Raw genomic sequence first — 14,771 nt, 5'->3', positions numbered from 1 at the left:
AAGTAGAGTTCTGTGATTATCCCCATTTTGCAGATGAGGAAACTAAATTACAGAGAGGATAAATAACTTGCTTATATTCATCAGAGAACCCTGGATTTAAACCTCAGCAGTCTGGATTTAGAATCTCCCTCTCCTTTTTTCTAACCTTTAAGCTCCGTTGGACTTGGTTGGTTTAGAGTCTTCACCATTGTGTTGGATTGCCTCTCTGCGAGATACGGGATTCCACTTTATTGTTAAAGAGACTTTTAGTCTTTGTGAGTAGAGTCAGTGACCAGTTGAGTATTTTTTTAATGGTCTTGATTTACCTATGTAATTCTTAAAATTTGGTATATAAAAACTTGAAGATAGGCGATGTGCAGTGGCTCATACCTATAATCACAGTGCTTTTGGAAGCCGAGGCAGCAGGATTACTTGAGGCCAGGAGTTCTAGACCAGCCTGGGCAATACAGTGAGACCCCTGTCTCTATTGAAAAAAAATTTCTTTTTAAAAAAATGAGCCAGCTGCAGTGGCTCATGCCTGTAGCCCAAGAGGTCAAGATTACAGACTTTTCTTTTAAGTAAACAAAAACTTGAGGATATTAGTTCTTTCTTTCTTTCTTTCTTTCTTTCTTTCTTTCTTTCTTTCTTTCTTTCTTTCTTTCTTCCTTCCTTTCTTTCTTCCTTTCTTTCTTCCCTTTCTTTCTTCCCTTTCTTTCTTCCCTTTCTTTCTTCCCTTTCTTTCTTCCCTTCCTTCCTTCCTTCCTTCCTTCCTTCCTTCCTTTCTTTCTTTCTTTTCTTTTCTTTTCTTTTCTTTCTTTTCTTTCTTTCTTTCTTTTCTTTCTTTCATTTTTGAGACCGAGTCTCGCTCTGTTGCCCAGCCTGGAGTGCAGTGACGCTATCTCTGCTCACTGCAAGCTCTACCTCTTGGGTTCACGCCATTCTCCTGCCTCAACCTCCTGAGTAGCTGGGACTACAGGTGCCCACCATAATGCCCGGCCAATTTTTTGTATTTTTTAGCAGAGACAAGGTTTCACCATGTTGGCCAGGATGGTCTCGATCTCCTGACCTCGTGATTCACCCTCCTCAACTTCCCAAAGTGCTGGGATTTCAGGCGTGAGCCACCGCCCCGGCCAGTTCTTCTTTTTTAAATTGAAACCATAGGCCGAGCACAGCACTAATCTCAGCACTTTGGAAGGGTGAGGTGGGTGGATCATTTGAGCCCAGGAATTTGAGACCAGCCTGGGCAACATGGTAAAACCCTGTCTCTGCCAAAAATACAAAAATTAGCCAGGCGTGATAGTGTGCGCCTGTATTTCTCCTGCTGGGGAGGCTGAGGTCGTTGGATCACCTGAAGCCCGGGAGGTAGAGGTTTTAGTGAGCCATGGTTATGCCAGTGCACTCCCATCTGGGTGACTGAGAGAGACCCTATCTCACAAATAATAAATAACAATAGATAAATAAGTTGAGATCTCTAAAAAAGTAAACTCAGACCAGAAAATGTTATTGTTGCCAATATAATTTCAATCCAGTTTCTTTGCCTATTATCTTCACTATTATATACTTGGACCAGATCCCAAACAACAGTGTTAATCCTCAAAAACAGTTACGCTCATTATTTACTTAGTGAGACAAGTCAGAGTGTAAACACATTTTACAAAGATCATTTAATGAAAAGATTAAGGTAAGGTGACCCTATGGTCCTGGCTTGTCTGGATCAGTCTTTGTGTAGGTCCCTTGTGCTGTCATAATTTATTAATAGCTCTTCCTTTCACTCTTAAGTGTCCCAGTTTGAAAGATAAACTACGTGGTTATCCCAGTTGAAGAATTAGTCTATAACATTTAGTTAATGCGAAAATTTTGTTTCTTATCCACATTTTAATTAACGTTTTCCTATTTAAGTGCTGAAGGTCAAGTTTTTTTACTATATATAAAAACTTATGTTATTGGCGCTGTGAATATGCAAAGTATAATATATAATGCTATTTTTCAATTTTTACATGTGAATAGTAGATAATGGGAGTCAGACGTTTGACGATAGCTCAGACTATAGGTTGATAAACTCCCTGGGGTCTCCTATCAATTCCAGGCTACCTTTCTAACCTTTCTCCCTAAAGCTGTCCTAGTTAGTTTTTTATTTAAGCTTTAATTCTTAAGTGATCAAGACCTATTCTGTTTCTATGAGTTTTTGAAGCTAAAACTTATTTAGTCACCTTTACCCTTGTTCGCTTTTCATAGTAGTACATGGCTTTAAAAAATATTTGGGCTGGGTGTGGTGGCTCACACCTGTAATCCCAGTACTTTGGGAGGCCCAGGTGGGTGGATCACGAGGTCAGGAGTTTCAGATCAGCCTGGCCAACATGGTGAAACCCCATCTGTACTAGAAATATAAAAATTAGCCAGGCATGGTGGCGCGTGCGTCTAATCCCAGCTACTCGGGAGGCTGAGGCAGGAAAATCAGTTGAACCCCGGGCAGCACAGGTGGCAGTGAGCCAAGATTGCGCCATTGCGCTTCCTCGTGGGTGACAGAGCAAGACTCTGTCTCCAAAAAAAAAATCATAAATCTTACATTGCTTTATTTCCTAAGCCCCTGTCTTAAGTGAGGCCCTATCTTAGCTGAGATTATTTCAGAAAAGTGATCTCTCTCTGGGATGGTTCTAGGTGTGTCCCAAAAGGGCTGTTTAGACCTTGATGGGAGCTCTTTTGGAACTTTATGGCCCAAGTCTAGCTAGCCAGTGTCGGTTGCTTGAACCATTCAGTAGCTTTCTGGTTTATCTCTATGCTTTTTTCTGACCTTTTGACTCTTGAACTCATTTTCCTTGTAGCAGTCAGAACAATCTTTTTAAAAATGAATACCTGATTTTAGCTTTCCTTTGGTAATGTTCTCCAGTGGTACACCTTTTTAACTAGAATAAAATCTACAACTACAGGCCCTTGCCTCTTTCTCACCTCATTTTCTGCCACTTTTAACCTTTGTTTACTTTAACCCACTGACACTGGTTTTACTCTTGATTCTCAAACATGGAAAAACAGATAGATGTTTTCTTTCTCTTAACAGAATTGTGAAAAATTGGGTGAGCTGCTGTTATGTGAGGCTCAGTGCTGCGGGGCTTTCCACCTGGAGTGCCTTGGATTGACTGAGATGCCAAGAGGAAAATTTATCTGCAATGAATGTCGCACAGGTAAAGTAGATATCGAATGGTCTTCCTCCAAAGAAAGTTTGAATTTTAAGTTTTTCAGGAAAGACATTTATTGGAGACACTATTTTGTGGCAACACTGGGCTAGTTGTTACAGATACAGAAATGGTGCTGTGGAGTCACCGCTTTCAGAAAAGCTACCAAGTGAATAATAAATGGGTAGCATAATACAGCGCAAAAAGCATTGTATTGGTGATACATTCAGAGTGTAATGTAAGCAAAGATGAGCTAATGCCATAGAGGAAGATATCTGTGTTTAAGAGAGAAAGAAAAATTGTTGTCGAGAGGGGAAGGGCAGAAGGTCCAGTAATGAAAATGTGTAAAACATTCGGGGAATATAGAATACAAGCCAATGTGTTTAGAGTTTAGGATATTTTAGTTAAGAGGCATAGGCAGTAACTATGAGGGCTTCTTGGTTACTGGTAATGTTTTATATTTCTTAATTTGCATAAGGATTACATGAGCATGTTTACTTCATCAACTATACTCTTAGGATGTGTGTACTTTACGGTGTGTACATCATACATCAATAAAAATATTTACCAAAAAAGTTAAAAGATTATTTGTGAGTTATAATGCTTAGATGGGTTAGAAAATAGGAATAGTCAGCTGAGACCAGCTGGTAAAGCACTTCATAAAGCTGTGCTAAGTAAAGTGTTCTTTTTTTTTTTTTTTTTTTTTTTTAAATAAGAGATGAGGTCTTGTCCAGGTTGGAGTGCAGTGGCGTGATCGTAGCTCATTGTAGTCTTGAGCTCCTGGGCTCAAGCAATCAGCTTCCCAAGTAGCTGGGACTACAGCCACTTGCCACCATGCATGGGTAATATTTTTTTATTTTTTATTGAGATGGGGGTCTTAACTATGTTGCCCAGGCTGGAAAGTGTTATCTCTCTCTCTCTCTCTCTCTCTCTCTCTCTCTCTCTCTCTCTCTCTCTTTAAAGCATGATATGTAGATGTTACAGCATGTAAACAGTGAAGAACTCAGGGCTGAGGTATAGATCTTATGCCTGTAAGTCATTGAAGCTGCACATATGGATCATACTTCCCAAAGAAAAAGTGTCATTAGGATAAGATAATGGTCAGTGACACTACCTGGGCATATATATGCTCTTATAACGAGTTACTGGAAGGAGAGGAGGAGCTAGTCAATATCTCTGAAGCCACAGGAGTCAGGTGTTACCTGTAGGGGCAGACGTAGCAAAGACACTAAGGAGGTTCTGGATTGAAGAGAGAATTTTGTATGTGGCAGTGAGAAAATGCCTCAATTTTTGCCAGAGGATGTCTCATTACACTAGATTGAAGGGTGAGTGGATAGCCCTATATATAACTTCTTGAAGAAACTTGACTTCAACAGAAAGGAAGATAGTACCTAAAGGGAGGATATTATAGGGTCAAGAGGAAAATCATTTTGAGTGTAAAACAGCTCTATTAAGGCAGAATTGAAGTGCAAAAAATTGCACATATTTCAAGTGTATGAGTTGATAAGTTTTGGTATGTATATATGTATGCACCTGTGAAATCATCACTCAGCATTATTATTTTGAGATTCAGTAAGGTTGTTGTGTGTATTGGTAGTTCATTTCTTTTTATCACTGAGTAGTAGTTTGTTGTGTGGATTTACTTGGTTGTTGATCCATTCATCTGTTGATAGACATTTGAGTTGTTTCCTGTTTTGGTTATTATAAATAAAGGTGCTGAGAACATTCAAGTTTTTGGACACTTTGTACCCTCCCTGCCCCTTCCCTCCCCCTCCCATTTTTCTTTTTTTTCCTTGAGACAGGGTCTCTCTCTGTCGCCTAGGCTGGAGTATAGTGCTGCAGCCTCAGCCTTCCAGGCTCAAGCAATCTTTCTGGCTCAGCCTCCTTAGTAGCTGGGACTACAGGTGCCTGCCACATGCCTGGCAAATTTTAAAAATTTTTTTTAGAGACAGGGTTTATTACATTATTACCGGGCTGGTTTTGAACCCCTGGGATCAAGCAGTCCTCCTTGTTCAGCCTATGAAAGTGTTGGGATTATAGGTGTAACACACGATTCCTGGCCCCATTTTCTTTTTTCTTTTTTTCTCTTGAGATGGAGTCTCACACTGTCGCCCGGGCTGGAGTGCAATGGCGCAATCTCGGCTCACTGCGACCTCCTCCTGGGTTCAAGCAATTCTCCTGCCTCAGCCTCCTGAGTAGCTGGGATTACAGGCATGTGCCACCACACCCAGCTAATTTTTGTATTTTTAGTAGAGACGGGGTTTCTCCTGTTGGTCAAGCTGGTCTCGAACTCCCAACCTCAGGCGGTCCACTTGCCTTGGCCTCCCAAAGTGCTGGGATTACATGCCACTGCGCCTGGTCAACTTTTTCATTTTCTTAATGATGTGTTTCTAAGATTAATAGTTCTTAATTTTTATTAAATTCAGTTTATCAGTTTGTTCTTTTTATGGACTGTGATTTGCTGTCATGGCTAAGAAGTTTTACTTAACCCAGTGTCACCAAGTTTTTTTTGTTTCTTTTTTTTTTTTGAGACAGAGTCTTGCTCTGTCGCCCAGGCTGGAGTGCAGTGGCCAGATCTCAGCTCACTGCAAGCTCCGCCTCCCGGGTTCACGCCATTCTCCTGCCTCAGCCTGCCGAGTAGCTGGGACTACAGGCGCCCGCCACCTCACCTGGCTAGTTTTTTGTATTTTTTAGTAGAGACAGGGTTTCACTGTGTTAGCCAGGATGGTCTCAATCTCCTGACCTCGTGATCCGCCCGTCTCGGCCTCCCAAAGTGCTGGGATTACAGGCTTGAGCCATCGCTCTGGCCTGTTTTTTCTTTTTAATCTGCGACAGAGTCTCACTCTGTCACCCGGGCCGGAGTACAGTGGCATGATCTCACTCACTGCAACCTCCCCCTCCCAGGTTGAAGTGATTCTTGTGCCTCAGTCTCCCGAGTAGCCAGGATACCAGGCATGTGCCACCACGCCCAGCTAATTTTTGCATTTTTAATAGAGACAAGGTTTCACCATGTTGGCCAGGCTGTTCTCAAACTCCTGATCTCAGATAATCCACCCGCCTTGGCCTCCCAAACTCCCAAAGTGCTGGGATTACAGGTGTGAGCCGCTGCGCCTGGCCAGTGTCACAGAGATTTTTAGTTTTATGTTTCCTTCATAGAATTTTTTAGTTTTACATTTCACTATTAGGTCTATGATCTATTTTGTATTAATTTTTGCATATGACATGAGGTATAGAGAAGATAGAATTTTTTTATTTTTGGTTTTTTTTAGATTTGTGGTTATGTTTCCCTTTTTCCTAGGAAAGTTATTATCTTTTTTTTTTTTTTTTTTTTTGAGGCGGAGTCTCGCTCTGTCGCCCGGACTGGAGTGCAGTGGCCAGATCTCAGCTCACTGCAAGCTCTGCCTCCGGGTTTACGCCATTCTCCTGCCTCAGCCTCCCGAGTAGCTGGGACTACAGGCGCCCGCACCTCGCCCGGCTAGTTTTTGTATTTTAGTAGAGACGGGGTTTCACCATGTTAGCCAGGATGGTCTCGATCTCCTGACCTCGTGATCCGCCCGTCTCGGCCTCCCAAAGTGCTGGGATTACAGGCTTGAGCCACCGCGCCCGGCCCGAAAGTTATTATCTTTGAGAGTAGGAAGTTTTACCAATTTTGGTACAGTGTAAGAAATGGGAGTCTTTTATTAGTGCTCTTGGCTTACCCTATTTTCCTGCAATAGGGTGATCACATCATTGTTTAGATTGCTCAGGTTTAATAATAGCTACCACTCCTGTAATCCCAGCAGTTTGGGAGGCTAAGGTGGGCGGATTATTTAAATTCAGAAGTTTGAGACCAGCCTGGCCAACGTGGCAAAACTTCATCTCTACTAAAAATACAAAAATAAGCCAGTCATGGTCGTGGGTGCCTGTAATCTCACGTACTTGGGAGGCTGAGGCACAAGAATCACTTGATCCCAGGAGGTGGAGGTTGCAGTGAGCTGACATCATGCCACTGTACTTCATCCTGGGCGACAGAGGGAGATTGAGTCACACACACATACACACACAAAAGCTACCAGTTATTCAGCATCGGGTAGAGTTTTGCCTGTTTAATATTTCTTAAAATATTTATTTGCTGGATGTTCTCAGTGTTTATAGATAAAATGGGTGATTTGAACGAGCTTCCATTTCCAGCAATTGCCTGCAGGAGGATTCATGTTGAGGTCTGTTTGCCTGTCAAGCTTAGGCTCTTTTTCTTACGTTGCACTGCATCTTACAGAGAGATAGAGGTCTGTGTTTTATTTTTTTATTATTTTATTTTATTTTTTTCTGAGACAGAGTCTCCTTCTGTGGCCCAGGCTGGAGTACGGTGGTGCGATCTCAGCTCATTGCAACCTCCACCTCCCAGTTTCAAGAGATTTTGTGTCTCCGCCTCTGTAGTAGTTGGGATTATAGGCGCCTGCCACCACACCCAGCTAATTGTTTTGTATTTCTAGTAGAGAAGGTGTCTCACTATGTTCCCCAGGCTAGTCTTGAACTTCTGGCCTGGTTTTGACTTTTTATTACAAAAATCTTAAGACATATACCAGGGTAGAACAATGTAAAGAATCTCCATGTATTCAGTTAATTTCAGTAGTTACCAACTTCTGTCTCATTTTCTCCATATATTTCAAAGGGTTTCTAACAGATACAACATCTAATGTATAGCAAGAATATATAATAACTTCTTTGTGTCATCTACCAGCCAGTTCATTTTCAAATTTTCTCATTTGTCTCAGGGATGTCTTTTTATTACGTTTTAAATCAAGATCTAGATCCAGAGAGAGGCCAAAAGCTTCTCTGTAGGTTTTCTTAGGGAGATTACCAGCATTGTATGTCGGGTGATTTCCTGTAGTGTAAACTTTTTTATACATCTCTTTTTTTTTTTTTTGAGACAGAGTCTCACTCAGTCGCCCAGGCTGTAGTGCAGTGGCGTGACCTCGGCTCACTGCAAGTTTCGCCTCCCGGGTTCATGCCATTCTCCTGCCTCAGCCTCCCAAGTAGCTGGGACTACAGGCGCCCGCTGCCACGCTCAGCTAATTTTTTGCATTTTTAGTAGAGACGGGGTTTCACCGTGTTAGCCAGGACGGTCTCGATCTCCTGACCTCATGATCCACCCGCCTCAGCCTCCCAAAGTGCTGGGATTACAGGTGTGAGCCAACGCGCCTAGCCTATACATCTCTTTAGTTTCTACTTATCTATAACAATACTGCCCCAACACCTTTTTTTTTTTTTTTTTTTTTTGAGGCAGGGTCTCACTCTGTCACCCAGGCTGGAGTCTACTGGTGTGATCTCAGCTCAGTCAATCTCCACTTTCCAGGCTCAAGCGATCCTCCTGTGTCAGCCTCTTAAGTAGCTGGGACCATGGGCTCGCACCACCATGCCCAGCTAATTTTTGTATGTTTAGTAGAGATGGAGTTTCGCCATGTTGCCTGGGCTGGTCTTGACCTCCTGGACTCAAGCCAGCCACTCACCACGGCCTCCCAGAGTGCTGGGATTATAGGCATGAGCCTCCTCTCCCAGCCGAACTTAAATTTTGTTGGTTGCCTCCTGGAGGTATCCCCTTAACTTGTTCCTCTGTCATCCATATTTCCTGTAAACTTGTAGTTAGTCCAGGGGCTGGATTAGGTTTAATTTGAGTTTTTGTTTTTTTGGCGGGGGTGCCAGCGGCAAGCATTTTCTGTAGACAGCGTGTACTTTCTGTTGTATCACGTCAGGGAGTGTGTATTATCAGATAGTTCATTTATAATAATACTAAGATTGTTACAGTGGGGTTGGATGATGTCAGTCCTATCAGTCCATTTTAAAATTTCTTACAAACTTTTCAGCTAATGGTTTAGCATTTTGTAGATTCTTGAATTCTTATTAATTTATCTTCTTTTGGTTTCTCAGGAATCCATACCTGTTTTGTATGTAAGCAGAGTGGGGAAGATGTTAAAAGGTGCCTTCTACCCTTGTGTGGAAAGTTTTACCATGAAGAGTGTGTCCAGAAGTACCCACCCACTGTTATGCAGAACAAGGGCTTCCGGTGCTCCCTCCACATCTGTATAACCTGTCATGCTGCTAATCCAGCCAATGTTTCTGCATCTAAAGGTATGGATTTCTCACGTGGACCACTCTAACTGTAAAACCTCAGTTTCATTGGCAACAGATATTTTCTTTTTTTTTTTTCTTTTTTTGTTTTCTTTTTGAGACGGAGTCTCGCTCTGTTACCCAGGCTGGAGTGCAGTGGCGTGATGTCAACTCAATGCAAGCTCCACCTCCTGGGTTCACGCCATTCTCCTGCCTCAGCCTCCTGAGTAGCTGGGACTACAGGTGCCCACCACCATCCCTGGCTAAATTTTTGTATTTTTAGTAGAGACGGGGTTTCACCATGTTAGCTAGGATGGTCTCGATCTCCTGACCTCGTGATCCACCCGCCTCGGCCTCCCAAAGTGCTGCGATTATAGGCGTGAGCCACCACACCTGGCCGGCAACAGATATTTTCAAATGCAATCCATCATGTCACTTTATGGTGTCTCTCTATTCAGAGAGATTACCAACATTGTATTTGGGAGAGAAGAGGGACATAATGAACTAGTTCAGCAGCCAGGCAATGCCAGGGCTCCGCAGAACACAATGTGATTATGTGGTAGGGTATTGAATATTTGGATTTCATATGAAATGTAGTTTGAGAAAGTGTTCAGCTGCACGTCCTCTTCTCCCTAATTGATTAGAAAACCAGAGTATAGTCTTCCCCTGGGAATTTTTTTTTTTTTTTTTGAGACAGAGTCTCGCTCTCTCCCCCGGTCTCCATCTCCTGATCTCGTGATCTACCCACCTCAGCCTCCCAAAGTGCTGGCATTACAGGCGTGAGCCACCACGCCTGACCCCCTGGGCCGTTTTTATATCTCTGGTTTCTATGTGTGATATCATTCAGAAATGCATGTCAAGGCAGGATTGGGGGTTCATTTTTTTTTTTTTTTTTAATGAAAACTTGTCCTAGAAATTTCTTCTGCTTCGTAGTTAAGGTGAAACCTGAGTTTTCCAAAACTGTTTGTGCATATAGGTAAACTTAAGTTTTGAAATGTGTTCTCTTTGGTAAGACAGGGTGTTTGTTTTTGTTGCTGTTGTTGTTTGTTTTTTTTGAGATGGAATTTCACTTTTGTTGCCTAGGCTGGAGTGCAATGGCACGATTTTGGCTCACTGCAACCTCACCTCCCAGGTTCAAATGATTCTCCTGTCTCAGCCTCCTGACTAGCTGGGATTACAGGCACTGCCACCATGCCCAGCTAATTTTTGTATTTTTAGTGGAGACAGGGTTTCATCATATTGGTCAGTCTGGTGTCGAACTCCTGACCTCAGGTAATCCGCCTGCCTCGGCCTCCCAAAGTGCTGGGATTATAGGCATGAGCCACCTCACCCAGCGTGTTTTTGTTTTTTGTTTGTTTTGTTTTAAAACAGGAAGTCTCACTCTGTTGCCCAGTGTGATCTCAACTCACTGCAATGTCCACCTCCCAGAGGTTCAAGAGATTCTCATGCCTCAGCCCCTGGAGTAGCTTGGATTACAGGTGCTTGCCACCATTCCCTGCTACTTTTTATAATTTTAGTATAGACGGGGTTTTGCCATGTTGTCCAGACTGTTCTGGAACCCCTGACCTCAGGTGATCTGCCTGACTTGACCGTCCAAAGTCCTGGGATTACAGGTGTAAGCCACCGTGCCTGGAAAAACCCAATACTGTATCTCTGCTGGTAAATTCATGTTTGCCAAAAGAGCCTTAACTTTTTCCATAGAGGATTAAGGAGGCAAAATTTAGCAGTGTTGATGTTTCTTTTAATCAGACTGTCAGTACCTTTTTTAGGATTATGTCCTGGCCTTATGGGTCTCATAAGTAATTTAACTTGTTGGATCAAAATTGCAGTTTCGATGACTATGATGGTGTACACCTGTAGTTCCAGCTTCTTGGGAAGGTAAAGCAGGAAGTGGGAGGACTGTTTGAGCACATGGACTTTGAGGTCATGTCCAGCCTTGGCAATACAGGGAAACCCCATGTCTTTATTAATACAAAGAAAGATGAAAAGAGTTGCAGTTTAACTATTGGCTACTTTCTTATTTTTAATTGTTATTACAGATTGCATTAGAGGTTTTGGTGGTGGTTCGGTGATGGTTTATAATAGATAAAGTATTTGAGGGGATGTATTTCCTCTGGAGATGGTAGAGAGGTTCGCTCACTTGAAAAGCTTTAAGAATCACAGAGTTCCAGGCAAGCATTATTGTTCTCTCCCCTCTCCCTATTTATTCTGGGGCTGATTTCCTAGCTGTCAGGACAGTGGTTTGAGTTGGGCTTTCCCTTGTTGAAGCAGGCTCACTGACAGTTACGGGTTTTGGTTCCTTTTGGAGACTTATCACATAGCTCCCATCTGAGTTTTCTTGGTGAATCGAATGTTTAAGATCCATCATCTTAGTGGTCATTCCTTCTATTTGTGACATTTTTTCAATACTAACAAATAGACTTGAATAACTCACATTCTTTTTATATTTAATATTTTTGTTTTTCTTTTGCTCGTCCCTGATTTTCCTGCTTTAGGTCGATTGATGCGCTGTGTCCGCTGTCCTGTGGCATACCACGCCAATGACTTTTGCCTGGCTGCTGGGTCAAAGATCCTTGCATCTAATAGTATCATCTGCCCTAATCACTTTACCCCTAGGCGAGGCTGCCGAAATCATGAGCATGTTAATGTTAGCTGGTGCTTTGTGTGCTCAGAAGGTAAGAAATCACTTCTTCCTCTATTTGTAGTCTAAAAAGGGATTAAATCAATGTTTTAATTGGAACAAAAATACTTTTCATCATATTGCCACTGGAAACAATATTAGAAATGATACTATTCATCTGCCATTAAGGAAATTATGTCACAAATTAATGATTATATAGCAGAACTTGTTTTTTTATTTTTTTGAGACAGCATTTCACTCTGTTGCCCAAGCTGGAGTGCTGTGGCACAATCTCAGCTCACTGCAACCCCCACCTCCCAGGTTTAAGCAATTCTCCTGCCTCACCCTCCTGAGTAGCTGGGATTACAGGTGCCCACCACCACGCCTGACGAATTTTTTGTATTTTTAGTAGAGACAGGGTTTTACCGTGTTGGCCAGGCTGATCTCAAACTCCTGACCTCAAGTGATCCGCCCGCCTTGGCCTCCCAAAGTGCTGAACTGCGCCTGTCCAGCAGAACTTTTAAAACTTGGCTTTGTTGCCCAATAGGGAGAGGTTTTATTTTTCTTATTTTGAATAATGACTTGAGTTTTGTTAAAATGATAAACAATTGAAGCAGGAAAGACAAAAATTCACTTAATTCCACCACCAGAAAAAGTAATCATTGCTTAATATTAAGTGGCATTACTCCAGACATTCATGCATGTCAGCAGATAGGTCAGATACCTAGATAGAAACAATTCTTGAAAATAGTATTATCATGTAATTGTGTTTTAACAAGCAATTTTATGCAAATTAATAGAAAAAGAGTGAACGTGATGGAAAAAGTGAAGGGATTTGTGAACTTTAGTTACATATTTTCTCATTGTAAGGAATATTAGTTCTTAAAAGATAACGTAGAAGAAAGATAAATTTTCTGTATATTTTATTCTTTGCTCTTTCACCCAGGCTGGAGTGAAGTGGTGCAATCTCTGCTCACTGCAACCCCTGCCCCCGCACTGCTCCCCACCCCGCCCCACTGGTTCAAGTGATTCTCCTGCCTCAGCCTCCTGAGTAGCTGGGATTACAGGCGCCCGACATTGTGCCCCACTAATTTTTTTTTTTTTTTTTTTTTTTTTTTTGGTGGAGTTGGGGTTTCACCATGTTGGCCAGGCTGGTCTCTAACTTCTGACCTCAGTTGATCCACTCTCCTCGGCTTCCCCAAAGTGCTAGGATTACAGGCGTGAGCCAGTGCGCCCGGCCATTTTATTCATTTTTAAAATACTTGTTTTTTAGAACAGAGTTAGTGTTAACCTTTCACATATTTTCTTTTCTATGCTTATCATCCCTGACAACTTGATTTTTGCTAGTTAAATGGAAGATTTTAGCACTCATCACCAGTATGTTAACCGTAATACTTAAAGTTCTTATTTCAGTTTTTCTCTTGGTTGTCTGAACTTTTGTGAGCCCACAGGTGCTCATTTCTCTGCTTCGAGGCATCATTTGCCTTTGTACTAGAAGGACATCTAGTACAAAGGTAAATGATACTTTTCTAAGTTCATGGTAGTGGTATTGGTATTTTGTAATGGTATTTTTCTAGGTTCCTTGTGGACTTTGCTCCACTATCTTCTGGTGATGAGGGTAGCACCAGTTCTTCAGTTTTCTCTTTTATTTTCAGATTTTATTTTGTTGATTTAGTAGTTACTTGGAAATAATTTTTTTGTTATCTACTTATTAATTATACAATTTCCTGAAAACCTGGCTGGCTCTGAACATTCTGAGGGATTAATTTTATAAAGAGTCAATATATGTAAAATAATGAGCATTATACTTCGAATCTTGAAGTCCAAGTTTGAATTCTGGCTTGTCTCTTTAGTCAAATTGCTTTACTAAGTCTTGGTTTGCTTGTTTATAAAATATAGGCTCTATTCCCTATCACACAGTCATATTTATCACATAGCATCAATTAAATGAAAAGATATGATTAAAACCCTTGCACAGTGAGAAAATAAGTTTAAATGGTCTCTGGTCTCATTTTTAATTCTCTGTAGGGCTGACTTTTTCCACAGCCTGCCTCATTTTGTTTGATTTTCTTCTAAAAATTATCTTTGTTATTATCCACTTTCCCTGCAAGATGACTTCCTCCAAGAAAACAATACCTTCTTTTTCTTTCCTCTTTCTTAAGATATCACTAAGAAGCTGAACACGTTGGTGCATGCCTGTAGTCCCAGCTATTCAGGAGGCCAAGGTGGGAGGATTGCTTGAGCCCAGGAATTCAAGACCAGGCTGGGCAATATAGTGAGACTGACCTCATAAACAAAACAAAACAAAAAATAACCAAAAAAAAAAGCTATCACTGTGAAAGGAAAATAAATTCACAAAAGGAAAATTTGGAGCCCCAAATCACTAAGTCAAGGGAAAAGTCAAGCTTGGAACTACATCAGGAAAACCTGCCTCCCATTTTATTCCTCAATAATACAGCTACAGGCCAGGCGACGTGGCTCACACCTCTAATCCCAGCACTTTCGGAGGCTGAGGCAGGTGGATCACCTGAGGTCAGGAGTTTGAGACCAGCCTGGCCAACATGGTGAAACCCCGTCTCTACTGAAAATACAAAAATTAGCCAGGTGTGATGGCGGAAGCCTGTAATCCCAGCTGCTTGGGAGGCTGAGACAGGAGAATTGCTCTGTTCTGTTGAATTTCACCCTGGCAATGGAAACCGATAGCTTATCTTTACTGGTGTGGGACAGAAAGTCATCCCTATGCTCATCTGAGACAAATGCATACCTGATTGCTTCCTCTGCCCTATTGTTTATGTAAAAATGCAGATTCACTGAGCCAGATTAAATTGTATATTCAGTGAAAGGCTGATGAAGGACTCAAAAGAATGCAACCTTTTGTTTTTTACCTACTTATGACCTGGAACCCCAAGCCCCTC

The 14,771-nt window shown here is 41.8% G+C and overlaps 1 protein-coding gene across 10 annotated transcripts in view; it reads left to right on the top strand.

The window, feature by feature from the left end:
* The window catches only part of NSD1 (nuclear receptor binding SET domain protein 1), a 178,076-nt gene that overhangs the window by 124,070 nt on the left and 39,235 nt on the right, over positions 1–14,771 (top strand). For all 10 annotated transcript variants that reach the window (XM_033180036.1, XM_033180029.1, XM_033180037.1 and 7 more), the window contains 3 exons: positions 3,035–3,158; positions 9,057–9,257; positions 11,732–11,911. In XM_033180036.1, the coding sequence (XP_033035927.1) occupies positions 3,035–3,158; positions 9,057–9,257; positions 11,732–11,911 (505 nt within the window). The remainder of the gene's footprint in view (positions 1–3,034; positions 3,159–9,056; positions 9,258–11,731; positions 11,912–14,771) is intronic.

Source organism: Trachypithecus francoisi, unplaced genomic scaffold (genome assembly GCF_009764315.1).
Source record: "Trachypithecus francoisi isolate TF-2019V2 unplaced genomic scaffold, Tfra_2.0 Lachesis_group2, whole genome shotgun sequence".
Classification (NCBI taxonomy): Eukaryota; Metazoa; Chordata; class Mammalia; order Primates; family Cercopithecidae; genus Trachypithecus; species Trachypithecus francoisi.
This window is presented reverse-complemented; position numbering and strand designations above follow the sequence as displayed.